Source organism: Somniosus microcephalus, chromosome 7, assembly GCF_052327205.1.
Source record: "Somniosus microcephalus isolate GS21.2 chromosome 7, FLI_Smic_1.0, whole genome shotgun sequence".
NCBI classification, from domain to species: Eukaryota; Metazoa; Chordata; class Chondrichthyes; order Squaliformes; family Somniosidae; genus Somniosus; species Somniosus microcephalus.
The window spans coordinates 163,707,311-163,727,755 of NC_140993.1; the positions used below are offsets into that span (position 1 = coordinate 163,707,311).

Genomic DNA, 20,445 nt, shown 5'->3' on the forward strand with positions numbered 1-20,445 from the left:
TGTATCCAGGAGCAACGTACTATGTGTCAGAAAATGGAGACCCTGTAGCAGAGGATCTCTGTGCTCGAGCAGCAATTGGCCACACTCAGCAGCATCAGAGGTCATACTCTCCAGAATGTGGTTGTTCAAGAGGCAGTGTTAGGCACTTCAAAACACGGACAATGTAGAACAAGAGAAGTAATTGACCATCTGCAAGGGCAGAGTGAGGGAAAGAGACAAGATTCACAAGTGAAGGGACCATCCAAGTTATGGGAACTGTCCAATAGATATCTAGTGTTTGACAAATTTGAGGTGGATAGTGACTCAGGAGGAAGGTACAGAGCAATATTGTGGAACTGTGAAGCAAGGGACTACCTGAAGGGACGAGAAGCAGGTACACAAATTGGAGTGTGGTAGCAGTGGGGATTCGATGGTCAGAAGTATAGACAGCTTTTTTAGCAGTTGTGATTGGGAGTCTGAATAGTATGTTGCCTCCCTATTGCCAAGTAAAGAACATAATGAAATGAGCGGAAACACTTTTAGAAAGCGACAAACAGAAGCCAAACGTCTCGGTGCAAATTAGAACCATTGATGGAGAGAAGTACGTTTGAGGTCTTGCACAGGGAGTTTAAGAAGTTAGGCATTAGATCAAAAAACAAGACCTCAAAAGGTAGCAATCCCAAGAGTGCTTCCTGTGCCACATACTCGACAGGTTAAGGAGAGGATGATTAGAAAGGTCAATCCATGGCTGCAGGGCTGGTACAGTAGGGAAGCACTCATTCTTGGGGAATTGGGAGTGGTTTCTGGAGCAAGGGAAGGCTATTGAAGAGATGGCCTTCACCTGAACTGAAAGAACACCAACATCCTTGTGCGAAGGGTGAACAGAGGAGTGGGGAAAGATTTAAACTAATATAGCAGGGTATTGGGAAAGTCTAAAGTTTGAGATTAGAAGGAAAGTAGGATTAATGGAACTACTAGTATAGAGGCAGAAGGCTTAGTTGAAATAGCGAAAAAATACCTTCAGAGGAGAAATGGAAAGAACAGGCTTTAAGGTAGAGAGCGCGCGAGAGAGAGAGAGAGCACAGTGTTGTAGAAGAGGCAAGGGATATCAAAAAATAAAATAAAACAAAAATTTTTTTTAAAAACTCAGGATGAGTGTATGTATGAGAATGCACAAAGCATTCAAAATAGAATTGGATAATGAGAAGCATTACTAACTATGGAGGGATATGACATAACATCTAACATAACAGAAACATGGCTCAAGTCTGACTGGATGGGAATATTCCAGGTTATAGCATTTTCAGGAGAAAGGGAAGGTAAAAAGGGTTGAGTGGCAGTTTTAGCAAAGGATTCTATCAGCGGCAGGATTTAAGGATGTTCAGGTGATTGTGTTCAGACAGAATCCATATGGATAGATGTAACAAACAGAATAGTAAGTGGTGTACATTACAGACCACCAATAGAGTGAAGTTAAGATAGAGGTGAAGATCTATACACAGTCCAGAGAGATATGCAAATACAAGGCAATATTAGGTGATTTCAACTATTCTAGGATAGACTGATATATAGGTAATGCATGTAATCAAAGTGGGGAACACCTTTTAGAATGCACTCAGAACTGCTTCCTAGATCAATATGTTTCTAGTGCAACAAAAAGAGTTATCTCAAGTTATGTTAGATGTTAGGAGGTGGTTCTTTTCTCTGAATAGTGGACCTGCACACCAGACTGCCGACTTGTGTGGTGAATGCTGATTTGCTGAATTCCTTCAAGCGAGAGCTGGACCCGTTTCTGGCAAGGGTGGAGATCACCTCACCACGGCAGTTGGTGGAATTTAAATTCAATTCAATTTAATTCTGGAATTAAATGTTAGTCTTAGTAATGGCGACCATGATACCATTGTCGATTGTTGCAAAAACCCATCTGGTTCACTAATGTCCTTTAGAGAAGGAAATCTGCCGTCCTTACCTGGTCTGGCCTACATGTGACTCCAGACCCACAGCAATGTGGTTGACTCTTAATGCCCTCTGAAATGGCCTAGCAAGCCACTCAGTTGTAAACAACCGCTACAAAAAACAATAAGATGGACTGCAGCGGTTCAAGAAGGCGGCTCACCACCATCTTCTCAAGGGCAATTAGGGATGGGCACTAAATGCAGGCCTAGCCAGCGACGCCCACATCCCATCAATGAATTTTAAAAAAGTACAAAAAGGTAGGTACTGTATAACATTAATCAGAGGCAGAGTGGTCTTCCGGACAAATTTTGATCACCTAAGTGGTCGGAGAGGACTTTTCCAGATTTTTTCCCCCCTAATTGGCCTGGGTTTTTAAATCTGTTTTTTCACCATTCCCTGGAGATTACATGGCTTTTGGGTGGGGTGGGGTGGGGAGTGCATATATTGTGATGCACAAAGCATTACAGTTATGTGGGATTACCCAAATATCGATTGGGATAATGCCAGGGTAAAGGGAAATGAGGGGGAGGAATTTCTGAAATGTGTTCAGGAGAATTTCCATGACCAATATGTTAAAACATAAGAAATAGGAGCAGGAGTAGGCCAATCGGCCCCTCGAGCCTGCTCCACCATTCAATAAGATCATGGCTGATCTGATCCTAACCGCCAATCCACTATCACAGAACCATCTCCTGAATCTAACAGAATTAGACACACGAAAAAGGAGCAGGATCAGGCTACACGGCCCCTGGGCCCGCTCCACTACTCACAGGGCCATGACCGATCCGAACCTAGACTCATGTCCAAATTACTGCCCGCTCCCCGTAACCCTTAATTCCCTTTACTTCTAGGAAACTGTCTATTTCTGTTTTAAATTTATGTAATGATGTAGCTTCTACAGCTTTTTGGGGCAGCATATTCCATGGACCTACCACCCTCTGAGTGAAGTAGTTCCTCATCTCAGTTTTGAAAGAGCAGCCCCTTATTCTAAGACTATGCCCCCTAGTTCTAGTTTCACCCATCATCGGGAACATCTTCCCTGCATCCACCCGATCCAACCCCTTCACAATCTTATATGTTTCAATAAGATCGCCTCTCATTCTTCTGAACTCCAATGAGTAGAGTCCCAATCTACTCAACCTCTCCTCATATGTCCATCCCCTCATCCCCGGGATTAACCGAGTGAACCTTCTTTGTACTGACTCGAGAGCAAGTATGTCCTTTCTTAAGTATGGACACCAAAACTGTACGCAGTATTCCAGGTGCGGTCTCACCAATACCTTGTACAACTGAAGCAATACCTCCCTATTTTTATATTCTATCCCCCTAGCAATGAAAGCCAACATTCCATTGGCCTTCTTAATCACTTGCTGCACCTGCATACTAACCTTTTGAGTTTCGTGCACCAGGACCCCCAGAGCCCTTTGTACTTCAGTACTTTCCAGTTTCTTGCCATTAAGATAATAACTTGCTCTACGATTTTTCCTGCCAAAGTGCATAACCTCACACTTTCCAGTATTGTATTCCATCTGCCAAATCTCTGCCCACTTACTTAGCCTGTCGATGTCCCCTTGCAGGTTTTTTATGTCCTCCTCACTCACTACTTTCCCTCCCATCTTAGTATCATCTGCAAACTTTGATATGTTACACTCGGTCCCCTCCTCCAAATCGTTAATATAGATTGTAAAGAGTTGGGGACCCAGCACTGACCCCTGCGGAACACCACTAGTTACTGATTGCCAGTCTGAGAATGAACCATTTATCCCAACTCTTTGCCTTCTGTTAGATAGCCAATCCTCTATCCATGCCAGAATATTACCCCCAATCCCGAGATTTTTTATCTTAAGCAATAATCTTTTGTGTGGCACCTTGTCAAATGCCTTTTGGAAGTCTAAATACACTACGTCCACTGGTTCCCCTTTATCCACCCTATACGTTACTTCCTCAAAGAACTCCAGCAAATTTGTCAAACATGACCTCCCCTTCATAAAACCATGCTGACTTTGTCCTATTAAATTATGATTATCCAAATGTCCTGTTACGGTCTCCTTAATAATGGACTCCAAAATTTTACCTACCACAGATGTTAGGCTAACCGGTCTATAGTTTCCAGCCTTCTGTCTACTGCCCTTTTTAAATAAGGGTGTTACATTAGCAGTTTTCCAGTCTGCCGGGATCTTTGCCGAGTCCAGGGAGTTTTGGAAAATTATTACCAATGCATCCACAATCCCTACCGCCACTTCCCTCAAGACCCTAGGATGTAAGCCATCAGGTCCAGGTGATTTATCCAACTTGAGTCCCATTATTTTACCGAGTACCACTTCCTTAGTGATTTTGATCGTGTTTAGCTCCTCCCCCCCCCCCTTTAGCCCCCTGTTTGTCCAGTGTTGGGATATTCTTAGTGTCTTCTACTGTAAAGACTGATATAAAATATTCATTCAGTGTTTTTGCCATCTCCATATTTCCCACCATTAATTTCCCGGTCTCATCCTCTAAGGGACCAACATTTACTTTAGCCACCCTTTTTCTTTTTATATAACTATAAAAACTCTTACTATCTGTTTTTATATTTTTTGCTAATTTACTTTCATAATCTATCTTCCCTTTCTTAATCAATCTTTTTGTTATTTTTTGCTGTCTTTTAAAGTTTTCCCAATCCTCTATCCTCCCACTAGATTTGGCTACCTTACATGCCCTTGTTTTTAGTCGAATACTATCCTTAATTTCTTTACTTAGCCACGGATGGCTGTCTTTTCTTTTACACCCTTTTCTTCTCAGTGGAATATATATTTTTTGGAAGTTGTAAAATAACTCCTTGAATGTACACCACTGATCATGTATCGTCTTACCCTTAATCTGTTTTCCCAATCCACTCTACTCAATTCCGCTCTCATACCTTCATAGTCTCCTTTATTCAAGCTTAGCACGCTTGTTTGAAATCCAACCTTCTCACCCTCTAATTGAATATGGAATTCAACCATGTTATGGTCACTCATTCCAAGGGGATCCTTTACTAGGACATTTTTAATTAATCCCGTCTCGTTACACAGGACCAGATCTAAGGTTGCTTGCCCCCTGGTCGGTTCAGTTACATACTGCTCAAGAAACCCATCCCTAATACACTCAATGAACTCATCCTCAAGGCTGCTCTGCCCAATTTGATTTGTCCAATTAATATGATAGTTGAAATCCCCCATAATTATAGATGTTCCCTTATTACAAGCCTCAACTATTTCCTGATTGATACTCCGTCCAACAGAGTTGCAACTGTTCGGAGGCCTATAGACTACGCCCACTAGTGTTTTTTCCCCCTTATTATTCCTTACCTCCACCCAAACTGTTTCATTATCCTGATCTTTTGACCCAATATCATTTCTCTGTATTACAGTGATTCCTTCCTTTATTAACATAGCCACCCCACCTCCCCTTCCTGCCCGTCCTTCCTGATCGTTAAATAACCTGGTATGTTTAATTCCCAGGCATTGTCACCCTGCAGCCATGTTTCTGTAATGGCCACAAGATCATACCCATATGTAGTTATTTGTGCCATTAACTCATCTATTTTGTTACGAATGCTACGTGCATTCAGATAGAGAACTTTCAAAGATGTTTTGTGACACTTAGTTCCTGCTTTTGCCCTTTTTATTACTTTACCTTTTACTCCATACCTTCTGCCCCTTCCTGACACGCTCTGGTTTTTAATTTCCCCACTGTTACCTAAGTCTATTACCTTCTCTGTTGTCATTTTTATTATTTGCTCTCTAGGAACCTCCCCCCCACTAGTTAGTTTAAAGCCCTCTCTACAGCCCTAGTTATATGATCCGCCAGGACTCTAGTCCCAGCACTGGCCAAGTGAAGCCCGTCCCAACGGAACAGCTCCCTCCTGCCCCAGTACTGGTGCCAGTGTCCCAGGAAGCAAAACCCATTTCTCCCACACCAGTCTTTGAGCCACGCATTTAACTCTCTAATTTTATTTGTCCTAGCCAAATTCGCTCGTGGCTCAGGTAATAATCCAGAGATTATTACCCTTGTGGTTCTGCTTTTTAATTTGGCCCCTAGCTGCTCAAACTCCCTCAGCAGAACCTCCTTCCTTGTCCTATCTATGTCGTTGGTACCAACATGGACCACGACAACTGGATCCTCCCCTGCCACTCCAAGTTTCTCTCCAGTCCAGAGGAGATGTCCTTAACCCTGGCACCGGGCAGGCAACACAGCCTTCGGGACTCTCGCTCTCGGCTGCAAAGAACTCTTATCTATCCCCCTAACGATACTATCCCCTACCACTACAACATTTCTTTTAACTCCCCCCTCTTGAATGGCCCCCTGCTCCACGGTGCTGTAGCCAGGTTGCTCATCCTCCCTGCAGTCCCTGCTCCTGTCCCCACAGGGAGTAAGAGCCTCGAACCTGTTGGACAAGTGCAAGGGCTGCGGCTCCTCCAACACTACCTCCTGGATCCCCGTACCTGCCTCACTTCTAGTCACACCATCCTGACCCTGGCCACGGACTACATCTGAATGAATTAATCTAATTGGTGTGAATACCTCGTGATACACAGAGTCCAGGTAACTCTCCCCCTCCCTGATGTGTCTCAGTGTTTGAAGCTCGGTCTCCAGCTCTTCAACACGGAGCCGGAGTTCCTCGAGCAGCCAACACTTACTGCAAATGTGATCACCGTGAGCATCAATGGTGTTCACCAGCTCCCACATATTGCAGCAGCAACACATCGCCTGATCTCCCATTCTATGTAATTAATTAAATTTATTAATATTATTCTTAAATATCCTCTGCCCTGATTCTAGATGGTGTATATCACACCTTAGAAACTATAAACCAAAGAGATTTAAGCTTAAAAGGGAGAAATACTCACCAACCAATCACTTGGCCCAACCAGGAAGGAGGCATTGCTGGATCTGGTGCTGGGGAATAAGGTGGGCCAAGTGTCTGTGGGAGAACACTTGGGTACGAGTGAACATCGTATCATAAGATTTAGATTAGCAATGGAGGGGAGCAAGGAACAATCAGGAGTGGAACTTCTAAACTGGAATAGGGCTAACTTCGATGGAAAAACTGTAACGGAACAATGGGTGATCTTTAAAAGGAGGAAATGTTCCAAGTACAGGCTAGGTACATTTCAACAAGAGGGAAGGGTAAGGGAAACAAAGCACGGGCTCCTTGGATGACGAGGGAGATAGGGAAGATGATGAAATAAAAAGAGAGGGTGTATGATGAATGTCAGTTAAATTCTTCAAGGGAGAACCAGACCAAATACAATAGGTTGAGAGGGGATGTGAAGATGAAAATAAGATTGGCAAAGAGAGAATATGAGAGTAGAATGGCGGTTAACATAAAAGGGAACCCAAAAATCTTCTACCGGCATGTAAACAGTAAGCGGATAGTAAGAGGCGGGGTGGGGCCCATTAGGGACAAAGGTGGTGATATATGCTTAGAGGCACAGGGCAAGGCTAGAATACTCAGAGTACTTTGTATCGGTGTTTACTAAAGGAGATGGATGCTGACAAAATATCAGTAGAAGTGGAAAAGGTAGAAGCAATGGAAGGGGTGAAAATTGATAGACAGGATGTACTAGAAAGGCTGGGTATGCTTAGCGTGGACAAGTCGCCTGGTCCAGATGGCTTGCCTCCCAGGTTGCTAAGGGAATTGGGGGAGGAGATAGCGGAAGGGTTGGCTATAATTTTCTAATCTTCCCTAGATGCCGGGGGGGGGGGGGGGGCCTGAGGATTGGAAAGTGGCAAATGTGACAGCATTGTTCAAGATAGGGTGTAAGGACAATCCTGGTAACTACAGGCCGGTCAATTTAACATCAGTGGTGGGTAAAGTTTTAGAAACAATCATCAAGGAAAAAAATTAACGGGCACTTGGAGATGTTTAAGCTAATTAAGGAGATCCAACACGGATTTGTAAAAGGCAGATCGTGTTTGACTAATCTAATTGAATTTTTTGATGAAGTAACAGGGAGGATTGATGAAGGGAATGCAATGGATGTTGTCTACATAGATTTTAGGAAGGCATTTGACAAAGTACCACATAGAAGGCTGGTTAACAAAATTGAGGCTCATGGAATAGGTGGGTCAGTAGCAGCTTGGATAAGGAATTGGCTTAAGGGTAGAAAACAACGAGTTGTGGTAAATGGCTGTTTGTCAGACTGGAGGATGGTAGACAGTAGTGTTCCCCAAGGGTCAGTGCTGGGCCACTGCTTTTTTGATGTGTGTGATATATATAAAAATGACCTGGATATTGGAATACAGAGTAAAATTTCTAAATTTGCCGATGACACGAAACTTGGGGGTGTCGCAGCCAGTGTCGGAGCAGTGAATGACTGACTGCAACTTCAGGATTTCCACATTAGGATGCACATGCGCTAAATCCTGAAGTTGCAGCCAGTTTCAAAGGGGTAATAACAGCGAATGCAGTTCGTTCGCTGTTATTACCCACCGCAAATTCTGGGCCAGAGTCTAAGATAAGGATGCTGGACTGGAAAAAGGCAAAGTCCAGTGAAATAGTAAGTGATCTAGCCCAAATTAACAGCAGAAAAATTAGCAAATAGCTGGTCAGATCACCAATGCCAAATTTTCTAATGTGATAGAGTACAAAAGTATATTCCTGTAAGGTAAAAAGTGTGCATCAAATAAGAGTTCTGTGGATAAATAGAGATTAAAACTATACAGACTTAAAGGGGCATATGATAAAGTTAAGGCTAACAATACTAAACAGAATATAGAAAGTATAGTAGGATAATGAAAAATGAGATTAGAAGGGCAAAAAAATGAAAAAAGTCTAGCAAGTAATAACAAACGAAAGTGATGGGGTTTTAGAAACAAATAAAACGTAAAAATAATATTTAAAGCGCAAGTAGGACTACTCAGGGATCAAAGAAGTCTAATTGTGAAGGATGATGGTATAGCAAAAATATTTTGCATTGTTTTTACAAATGATGGTGGAAGTGAGGACATAGGAATGCTAGAGGAGGATATGTAATTACTGAGCAGCTAACTGTAGAAAAGGAAATTATATAAAAAAAAATAGAATGCAAAATGGGTCATTCTCCAGGTCCTGATAGCATACACCCTAGGCCAGTGAAAGAAGTCAGAGACGACAGCAGGGACAATGGCCACAATTTTCACTATTCTTTAAATTTGCAATTTTTGCCATGGGACTGGAGAGCAGCTAACATAGCACCTTTGTTTAAGGAGGGACAGAAGAATAAACTACGCATCTATAGACCTGTTAGTCTAATGTGAGCTATGGGCAGCTTCTTAGAAACCATAATTTGAGATAAAATTAATAAGCATTTAGAAATGTATGGATTAATCAAAGGCAAGTCACATTTGACAAATTTAAGTTTCTTTAACAGAAAGGACCTACTGGATAGATAAATGGAATGCAGATATTATGGATATGGATTTTCAGAAGGCATTACAGGAAGATGGCTTGAGGCTTGTTTAAAAAAAAATCAGATATGTGGTATGAGAGAAAATAAAGCATTAATGAAAGTTGGTCAACAGACAGGAAATAAAGAGTTAGAGCGAATGGGCTTCGCTCAGATTGGAGAAGGGTTGGAAGTTGTGTACTCCACTGGCCAGTGCCAGATTCTCTCTTGTTCTAATTGTATATAAATAATTTCTACTTGGGTACATTGACTAGAATCTGAACATTTGCTGATGACACAAAAGTAGGTTTGACCAACAGCGAGGACTGTAAAATACTTGGGAGGATATGGGCAGGTTAGCACAATGGCCAGCTAGATGCAATGTCATGTAGTGTTAGGGAATACATTTTGGGAGGAAAAACATGGAATGGAGCACCCACCTAATAGCAAGACAATCAAGGATGTGCATGAACAGAGAGCTGGGGTTCATATACATAATTCCTTGAAAGTACAAGCACAGGTAGTTAGAGCCATAAAATAGGTCAATAGCATTTTGGGTTTTAGAAATAGGGACATAGAGTACAAGTGTAAATAAATAATTATTTACATTGCACAAGGTAATGTTTATGCCATAGGCAAGAGTATTGTGTGCAGTTTTTGATGCCCCATTATAAAAATTAATTAAAACCATATATCGCATGAACTATGTATATTCACCAGGATGATGTCAGAGACAGGAAACTATAGCGATCAGGACAGAATTGAGACACTGGAACTATTTCCACCAGTGAAGAGAGGACCAAGAGGAGATTAAACAGCGACTTTTAAAATTATGAAGGATTTGGAGAGTGAATAGGGTAAAACTATTTCCTCTGGCTGGGAAATCAGCGATAAGGGGTCATCACTTCAAAAATTATCAGAGTGGGAGGGAGTGGTTAGAAGAAATTGCTCTACACTGTGGCTCTACACAGAGTGATTGAGGTAGAAACCATTACATCTTAAGGGAAAATTGGATAAATATTTCAAGTAGAGGAAGATACAAGGCTGTGGGATTAATTTGGGACTGCTTGAGCAGAGCTGGTAGAGACATGATGGGCTGAATGGCCTCCTTCTTACATAAGATATATGGCACAGAAACAGGCCGTTCAGACCAACCAGTCCATGCTGGCATTTATGTTCCACGAGAGCCTCCTCCTGTCTTTCCTCATCTAACTATCAGCATAACCCTCTATTCCCTTCTCCCACATATGCTTATCTAGCCTCCCCTTAAATGCATCTATACTATTTCGCTTCAACCACTCCCTGTAGTAATGAGTTCCACATTCTCACCACTCTTTGGGTAAAGAAGTTTCTTCTGAATTCCCTATTAGATTTCTTGGTGACTATCTTATATTGATGGGCCTTCAGTTATGCTCTTCCCCACAAGTGGAAACATTCTCTATGTATCCACTCTATCAAAACTTTTCATAATTTTTAAAGACCTCTATTAGGTCACCCCTCAGCCTTAACCATCTTTTTAGACTCCTGTTCTATAACTATTTATTCCCTCGTCATCAATGTCCTCCCTTATTTTATTCTTTCCTATGCTCTTTTCCTGTTCTGTGCTGTGTGGTTCTCCTAAAAGTATGCCAAAAATGTAAACTTTAACTATCATTTCCAACTACCACAATATTTGTACTAACTTACTAGTTTTCATTTTTCACCAAAGTTGGAAACTCAAAAAAACAATACTGTAAATTAGGGTTGCCACTGCTAAAGTACATTATGTTGACATTGCAGAAAGTATTTGTATCCACATATACACAACCATAACATTGTAGAATGGCAATTAAATCTCCAGTGAATATAAGACATCACTACACCAATTAAGTCAACTATAAAATGAAACAATAGTGCTACAACCACCTATTGTTTGTAAAGTAGCGATAACTGTCCTGGGCAGAAATTATGGTGTCACTTCCCAATGACCTAATGGACAAATTTACTAACCAGAGTAATGACCTTACTAACCAGTGTGATGACCAAACATTGGCAATTTTGATCAGGTGGATGTACTGTACAACCAATTCATAATTCATCAGCACAATAGATCATATGACATGCTCCACAGTTCCGAATATCAGAGGTACAATTCTCACAGAATAACTTTCGGGTGTTAATTTTCTTTCTAGTGCCATTGATCGATAGGGTCAAAAGATTACTTTCAATAACTGATTCCTCCATTTTTACTTACAATATGAATATCACCTACATTTTACAGAAAATGATGGAGACCAAAAGGATAATTACTTTCAATGATACTTTGGTTAAAAAAAGAGCAAGGTAACAGAGAAGAAAAACAGTGGGTGAGAAGAGGAAAGAAAAAGAGGCATATAGCAATCAGAATCTGATGAGAGCTGGCTAACACTTGGGCATGGCAGCAATACCCATAGGGACATAGGCAGGTAGATGAAAGGACCAACATGGGGAACCCATTTTAGGGGACAGGGAAGGTGACAAATCTGGAGTGGGTAGAAGAGCAGGAAGGCGGCCTGAGGGAGGGGGAGGAAGAAGGGAGAGGGGAGGGGAAGGGGAAGAAGGAGGGGAAGGGGAAGAAGGAGGGGGAGGGGAAGAAGGAGGGAGAGGAAGAGACCGGCCGGCCTGCCACGCCCCCCGGACCCCCCTTCACCCAGCGCCCAATTGAAGCGCCAGCTCCGCTCACACATCATGGCCGATCTCCGCCGCAAACCCTCCAGCCTCTGCCGGCCGCGAACATGCCGCCGCCGACACGCGGAGGCCGCAAGCAGCGCCGAGCCCTGAGCGCCCCGCGGCCCCGCTGGCCAGTCGGTCGAGCAGCCGCCGCCCCCGCGGGGTCGCGCCCCGGGTCCTACCTGCTCTAGGGAGAGACCCTAGAAACGGCTCCAACATCGGCAAACACTAAAGAGAAGTGCCACCGGGGGGGGGCGCCCGCCACTGCTGCCCTCCCGCGCCACCTCAAGTCCACCAATCTCCTCCGCCGCATTGAAATAGAAAAGCCCTGCTTGTTCTTGCCCATATAATTCTGATGTCTATTTCTATTTCAATCATTTTTTCTCCAGGTATTTATGCCTGGACTCTCCTCTCTTCAAATCCCTCCCCCCCCTCCAAGTGTATTAAAATGGTCTAGTCCGGTTGCTCGCCCCTCCCCCTCCATCCCCAATCGGAGGCTCAGTCTGAAGCTGGCGCCACCTACAGCAGGGCAACTATTGCGATCTCTGCAGGTTTAGAATTACTTTCAGTAACTCAGCATATCGCATAAAGGTTAAGAAATACCATACCTGGCGACCTCAGCCACAAACTAAAAAAAAAACCAACACCTCTGCCTTGCAAACCACTGTTCCATCTCCAATTTCCTCTGCAAAGTTGTTGAATGTGTTGCTAACTCCCAAATCCGTGCCCATCTTTCCTACAACTCCATATTGGAGTCTCTCCAATCAAATTGCTGTCCCTGCTACAGCATTGAAATGGCGCTAATCAGTCACAAATTAGAATCATTGAATAGTTACAGCACGGAAGGCGGCCATTGAGCCTGTCGAGCCACTGCTGGCTCTCTGCAAGAGAGTCCCACTCCCCCGCCCTTTCCCTGTAGCCTTGCAAATTATGGACTTATCCAACTCCCTTTTGAAAGCCGTGATTGAGTCTGCACCACCCTTTCAGGCAGTGTATTCCAGATCCTAACCACTCACTGAATAAAAAAGTTTTTCCTCATGTCGCCTTTGGTTCTTCTGCCAATCACCTTAAATCTGTGTCCTCCGGTTCTCGACCCTTCTGCCAATGGGAACAGTTTCTATCTACTCTGTCCAGACCCCTCATGATTTTGAACACCTCTATAAAATTGCAGTTTCCAGTTTCCTGGCCCCAACCACCTCCTTTTCACCATGGGCGTACAATCCCTCTACACCTCCATCCCCCACCAGGATGGCCTGAGGGCGCTCCGCTTCTTCCTTGAACAGAGGCCTGACCAGTTCCCATCCACCACCACCCTCCTCCGCCTGGCTGAACTTGTTCTCACATTGAACAACTTCTCCTTTAACTCCATTCATTTCCTCCAAATCAAAAGGTGTTGCTATGGGTACTGTTGTGTCTGTGTATAATAAGAGACAGACTGCAGGAGAAACAGTACAACAGGTGTTTACTCAACGTGGCTCACAGTGGAACTGACTGTACAGATTACTACTCAGTGCTATATACAGGTGTGGTCACTGCAGTATATATGAGCTGTAAAAGATAGTTCCCCTCTTAAAAAGGTATATACATTACAATTCCTCCCCTTTTAGATTAACAGTACCATAACGCTCATTTAACAATTAAATATCAAACTAATTACAATTAACACTTTTAACATGCAACATTAGCTGAAAATAGTCTATTTATATATTCAGTCTTTGGGGAGGCTTCCTGACCCTTTCTGGATAGCGCCTTTCCCAAGTGTCTTGCTCTTGGTGCGGAGGGGATTCTGGCCCCCTGTCGTCGGTTGGTTCATCAGCTTCCGATGCTACTGTTTCTGGGATAGATGCGACCTGTACGTCGGGTTCATCACCAGGTACGTATGGGCGAGGCATGGGGTTGACTTGTTCCTGTGACTCTAGGATCTGGTCAGCATGGCGTCTCACGATGCTCTCCCCAATGTCCACTGTGTACATTAGTGGGCCCTGCCGTGTGCATATTGTTCCTGGCTGCCATTTTTCTGTTCGGTAGTCACGGGCCAAGACTGGTTGCCCTACATTGAAGCTCCTTGTTGGCTTCTCATGGATGTGCTGGAATTGCTTACTCTCAACATCTCTTCGTACGTTTGGTCTGAGCAAATCCAGGCGAGATCTTAACCTTCGGTTAAAGAACATCATGGCTGGGGCCTGGTTGGTGACTGCATGTGTCGCATTCCGGTAAGCGAACAGGAAATTGTCCACCTTGTGCTGCAGCGGAATGTTGTCATTGTACATAGCCTTTATTGCCTTCTTAAAGGTTTGTACGAACCTCTCAGCCAATCCATTTGTGGCTGGATGATACGGGGCGGATGTGAAATGCCTTACCCCATTCTTTTTCAAGAACCTCCGGAACTCTTTGGACACAAACTGTGGTCCGTTGTCGGAGCAAATCTGTTCTGGCAAGCCATTCCTGGCAAAAATGGTCCATAGGACTGCAATAGTTTTCTACGTGGTGGTGGAGGACATTTTGATGACCTCCGGCCATTTCGAGTGCGCATCCACGGCTATTAAAAACATTGAGTCCATGAATGGACCAGCAAAATCAATATGCACCCGTTGCCATGGCGATGAGGGCCGCTCCCATGGGTGTAGAGGGGCCTGTGGTGGTGCATTTTGGACTTTCTGGCATCCTGAGCAGCTCTTGGTCAGGTCCTCGATTTGTTTATCGATTCCCGGCCACCACACATAAGCCCTGGCTAGGCTTTTCATTTTTACCCCTCCCAGATGACCCTCATGAAGCTCATTGAGCACTCTATCCCTTAACTTGGGTGGAATTACCACTCGGGATCCACACATCAAGGTCCCCCGGCACACTGACAGCTGTTCTCTCCTTGTCGAGAATGCTGGCAACAGTGAGTCGCCATGTGCTGGCCATCCCTTCACCGTCAAATCATATACCCGAGACAGTGTCGGGTCATTTCGGGTTTCCTTTTCGATACAAGCGTTAGTTACCGGTAGGTATTCAACTATAGTCGAATGGAATATTTCGACAGGATCCACTGCTGGTGCTTCCTCCGCAGTAGGCAGTGGCAGGTGTGATAGCCCATCAGCATTTCCATGCTGTTTCGTGCCCTTATATTCAATCTCAGTGGTGCGCCCCTAGAAAAAGTGACCATCTTTGTAGTCGTTGCGCAGTCATCACCGGAACACCCTTGTTCGGATTAAAAATGGAGACAAGAGGCTGGTGATCAGTCAGCAAGGTGAATTTCTGCCCGTGCAGATAGTGATTGAACTTTTTCACTCCCCACACTAGGCTGAGGGCCTCCCTGTCAATCTGGGCGTAGTTACGCTCGGCTGAGGTTAGTGATCGTGATGCAAAGGCTATTGGCCTCTCTGAGCCATCCGAGAATTTGTGCGACAGCACCGCTCCAATGCCGTAGGGTGACGCATCACATGCCAACCGAATTGGTAATGCTGGGTTGTAATGGGCCAATACCCCTTTCGATGTGATTAGTGTTTTGCTCTTCTGGAAAGCTCGTCTACATTCGTCACTCCACTTCCATGGCACCCCAGTTTGCAGTAGGGTATTCAGTGGGTGTAGTATTGTAGACAAATTTGGCAAGAACTTATGGTAGTAGTTTACCAGCCCGAGGAACGACCTAAGTTGTGACACATTTTCCGGTGCTGGAGCCTTGACTACTGCCTCAATCTTCTCTGGGGACTTATGTAACCCCTCTTTATCGATAACGTGGCCACAATACGAGATCTGTTTTCTAAAAAACTCGCATTTGGGGCGGTTAGCTCGGAGCCCATATTCCTGCAATCTAGTGAGCACCTGCTCCATGTTGGCAAGGTGATCACTGTCATTTTCGCCCGTGACCAGGATGTTGTCCAAATAACACTGGGTCCCTGGGATCCCTTGCAGGACTTGTTCCATTGCCCTCTGCCAAATAACCAGAGTGGATGCTACCCCGAATACCAGCCGGTTGTATTGGTAGAGACCTTTATGGGTGTTGATTGTGAGGTATTTTTTTGATGCTTCTTCTACCTCCATTTGCAGATACGCCTGGGCCAGATCAATCTTAGTGAAGCGTTTCCCTCCAGATAGCGAGGCGAAAATATCTTCAATCCGCGGAAGTGGATATTGTATGGCGTGAAGAACCGGGTTCACTGTTACCTTAAAGTCCCCACAGATGCGAACCTTCCTTGGTTCCCCAGGCGTGCTGCTCAACGACTTTTTCATCACAGGGACGATGGGTGTAGCCCACTCGCTCCAGTCTACCTTGGACAGTACACCTGAACGTTCCAGACTCTCCAGCTCTGCTTCGACGGCTGGGCGGATCGCATAAGGTACCGGTCTGGCCTTAAAAAATTTTGGGCTTGCGTTTTCTTCAATTTTAATCGTCGCTGTCATGCCTTTTAGTGTTCCGAGTCCTTGCTGGAACACTTCTTTCGCGTCAGTTAGGATCCTTGACAGTCGCCCAGGTGTGACGTCGTCATCCTTTTTGTCAGCCACAGTCAGTGCCTGTATGGAATGCCAATCCAGTTGTATTTTCCGGATCCATTCACGTCCCAGTAATGGTGGTCCTCCATCTTGCAATACATACAGGTCTAGTTTTGGTGTTTCCTTACCGTTATATATAACGGTCACCCTTATTTTTCCTTTGGGGTAGACTTTTTGCCCCGTGTAAGTCTTCAAAATAATTTTTGTGTCTCTCAAGGGTATGTGTGAGAATAGCCGCTCGTAGTCCCGTCGGTTTATGACTGTTAGGGCTGATCCTGTGTCCAATTCCATCTTTACCTGGACTCCTGCTATCTTGAGTGACCCAAATGGTTCGGTGATCCTCCGTTGTGATCACATTATGTAGTTTCAGACAACTCAGTTCCCTGCTTTCGGAGTCGTTATCACTCTTTTGTTCGTCTGAACTATTCTCCGTCATCTTATGTACCTTCTTGTACTTTCCTTTGGTAGGTTTCTTATTGCTGGTTTTCTTTCCCGACCTGCAGACTCGTGCTGTGTGTCCTACTTTTCCACACTTTGTCTTTGAACCAGCAATCATTCTGGTCGTGTGTTCTGCCGCAGCGATAGCACTTCCCTGTTCCATATGACATTTCGTTTGTGCCATATTCTTGCGGTCTCTGTTGTATCTCTGCAGCGCCCCGTGCTGCTGCTTATGATACCGCAATGCTGAAAGCCTTTTCCAGCGCAAGGTCCTTTTCAGATAAAAGCCGTTTCTGGGTTCCTTCACTTTGAAGCCCACACACAAACTTGTCCCTTAAGGTATCTGCCAGTCCCGCTCCAAACTGGCAGTGTTTTGATAGTTTGCTCAGTTCTGTTAAATAATCAGCATTGCTTTCATCCTTATGCTGGTTCCGTTTGTGAAACTGGAATCTTTTTGCTATCAGCAGCGGTGTGGGGTTTAAATGTTCCTGTAGTGTCGTTACTATGTCTTCAAAACTCTTTTCCATTGGCTTCGTTGGGGTTACTAGATTTCATAATAAACCATACGTCTTTGCACCCATTAAATTTAACAATACCGACGCTTTCTTGTCATCTGACACCTCATTTGCCTTGCAGTACACCTCTATTCATTCGACATATGTAGTCCAATCTTCGACTTCATTGTCAAATGCGGTGATACTGCCACTCTTCGGCATTTTGGGTGTGGTTTAAAATGGCGTCTCCCAATGGCTTAAAATGGCGTCTCCCGCGCTTTCCTTCCTCCCCCGCTGCTGCCAACGCCGCTCCCGGCGGTTCTCGTGGCAATGGTGGCGCCCTATAGGTTTTGCGCACTTCTCCTGCGCTGCTCCCAACGCCGCTCTCGGCGGTCCTTGTGGCAATGGCGACGCCTCACGGGTTTCTGTGCGTCTCTCTCTCCCTCTCTCCGACACTGCTCGACCCCTGAACACCGGCTGCGCCCTGTGCGCTCTGCCCTCTCTCTCTCTCTCTCTCCCCCGTTGACGCTGCTCGGCCCTTTGCTGTGCCGCTCGGTCGGGCTCTAGCCCGCCGCTGTCCGGGAAGGGTCTGCACACTACCTGTTGCCAGCCCGTTTCGCTGGACCGCCTCGACTGGAAAGCCAAGTCTGGCTCTCAACAGCCTCCCCCGCAATTCTCGAGTCTCTGCTGGATGACTGGGCGGTTGCCCATAGTCAACGCCCGAGTCTCTGGCCTTGACCTCCAATCCACTGATCTCCAGGAACGAATCCCCGGGAGGTGATGCAGAGTTGCAGGTAGGTTCGAACTTGCCTTGTCGCCAATGTTGTGTCTGTGTATAAGAAGACACAGACTGCAGGAGAAACGGTACAAGTGTTTACTCAACGTGGCTAACAGTGGAACTGACTGTACAGATTACTACTCAGTGCTATATACAGGTGTGGTCACTGCCGGTACTACAGTATACATGAGCTGTAAAAAGTAGTTCCCCCCTTAAAGGTATATACATTACAGGTACCCGCATGGGTCCTAGCTGTGCCTGCCTTTTCGTGGGATATGTGGAACACTCTTTGTTCCAGTCCTACTCGGGTCCCCTCCCTTACCTCTTTTTCCGGTACATTGATGACTATCAGTGCCGTTTCCTGCTCTCGCCCTGAACTAGACAATTTCATTCACTTTGCCTCCAATTTCCACTCTTCCCTCACCTTCACATGGTCCATCTCCGACTCTTCCCTTCCCTTCCTCGACTTCTCCGTCTCCAGCTCTGGGGATAGGTTATTAACCAACATTCACTACAAGCCCACTGACTCTCTCAGCTACCTGGACTACACTTCCTCCTACCCCGCCTCCTGTAAGGACTCTATTCCATTCTCCGTCTCCGCCGCATCTGCTCCGACGATGCCACCTTCCACACCAGTGCTTCCAACATGTCTTCCTTTTTCCTCAACCGAGGATTCCCCACTACCGTGGTTGACACGGCCCTCGACCGTGTCCGTTCTACCTCCCGCACTTCTGCCCTCACCCCTGCCCCTCCCTCCCGGAACCATGATAGGGTTCCCCTTGCCCTCACCTTTCACCCCACCAGCCTCCACATTCAACAGATCATTCTTCACCATTTCTGCCACCTTCAATGTGATCCCACCACCAAATGCATCTTCCCCTCCCCTTTCAGCATTCCGTAGGGACCGCTCCCTCCGAGACACCCTAGTCCACTTCTCTATCACCTTCGCCCGGCACCTTCCCATGCAAGCGCAGGAGATGCAACACCTGCCCTTATACCTCCCCCCTTCCCCGTCTAGGGCCCCAAACACCCCTTCCAGGTGAAACAGCAATTTACTTGTACTTCTTGCAATCTAGTATACTCTATTCACTGCTCACGATGTGGTCTTCTCTACATTGGGGAGACCAAATGCAGAATGGGTGACCACTTTGCGGAACACCTCCATTCAGTCCGTAGGGGTGACTCCGAGCTTACGGTTGCCTGTCATTTTAATTCACCGCCCCATTCCCACTCAGACCTCACCATACTCGGGCTCTTGCATTGTTCCACGGAAACCCAACGTAAGCTCGAGGAACAGCACCTCATCTTCCGATTAGGCACTTTGCAGCCTTCCAGACTCAATATCGAGTTCAACAATTTCAGATCATAACCTCGGCCCCTATTATTTATTTTATCCACACTTCTGTTTTGGCCCTCCCCCTTTTTTTCTCTCCCACATGGCAGCTCTCATTCTGCCAGCGCATTTCACACCTAATTTAGAGCCATCTTTTGTCTCTCCACTGGTCCTATCACCATCTCGTCTCGTTTTGAATACCTCTTAATGTCTCTTCACCTCTCTTTTGTGTTCTCATCCCCATTTCCCAGCCCCCAAACTGGCCTTTTAATCGGTTTCATTTCCTGTGTTTTTTCAGTCCTGAAGGGTTTTGACCCAAAGCGTTGACTCCATTTCTCTCTCCACGGCTGTTGCCTGGCCTGCTGAGTTTTTCCAGCATTTGCTGTTATTTCTATAAAATTGCATCCTCTGTGACTGTGACCCTCCTTGTCCTCTTCAATCTCTGCAGCACACGGTCAACCGTACCATTCTGCTCCAACACGTCTCCGTTCTCCAGCTAAATAAAACCATCCTCGCTTGAATCCACTTTTACCTATCCTATTGCAACTAAAGTATTTCCAGCAATAGCTTCTCTCCCTGCCTCTACATCATTACCTCTGGAATCCCCCAAGGATCTGTTCTCTTGAACCCCCCCCCCCCTCCTTTACTCATCTAAAATTTTTTAATATTCGTTCATGGGATGTGGGCATTACTGGCAAGGCCAGCATTTATTGCCCATCCCTAATAATGCTGCCCATCATCCACAAACATAGGCTCAGCTTCCCCATGTACGCTGACAAAAGCTCTACCTCCACCACCTTTCTCAACCTTTCCACTTCCTCTGTCATCAGACTGCTTGTCAGATATAGAGTCTTGGATAAATTATAAATTCCTTCAATTAAGCATTGGGAAGACTGAAGCCATTGTCTTCGT

At 45.2% G+C, this 20,445-nt stretch overlaps 1 protein-coding gene across 6 annotated transcripts in view; it reads right to left on the minus strand.

Moving 5' to 3' along the window:
* Positions 1-12,301, minus strand: part of LOC147114985 (double-stranded RNA-binding protein Staufen homolog 2-like) — a 236,863-nt gene extending 224,562 nt beyond the window's left edge. For 2 of the 6 annotated variants that reach the window (XM_085993166.1, XM_085993162.1), the window contains exon 1: positions 12,194-12,300. Coding sequence is in view for 2 of the 6 variants with exons in the window: in XM_085993165.1 (XP_085849291.1) it covers positions 11,613-11,787 (175 nt within the window). In the remaining 4 variants the exon portion in view is untranslated. Of the gene's footprint in view, positions 1-11,612; positions 11,872-12,024; positions 12,164-12,193 lie in introns of those variants that run through there. The other 4 variants (XM_085993168.1, XM_085993164.1, XM_085993165.1 and 1 more) reach the window with 4 other exon arrangements.
* Positions 12,302-20,445: the final 8,144 nt, after the last annotated feature.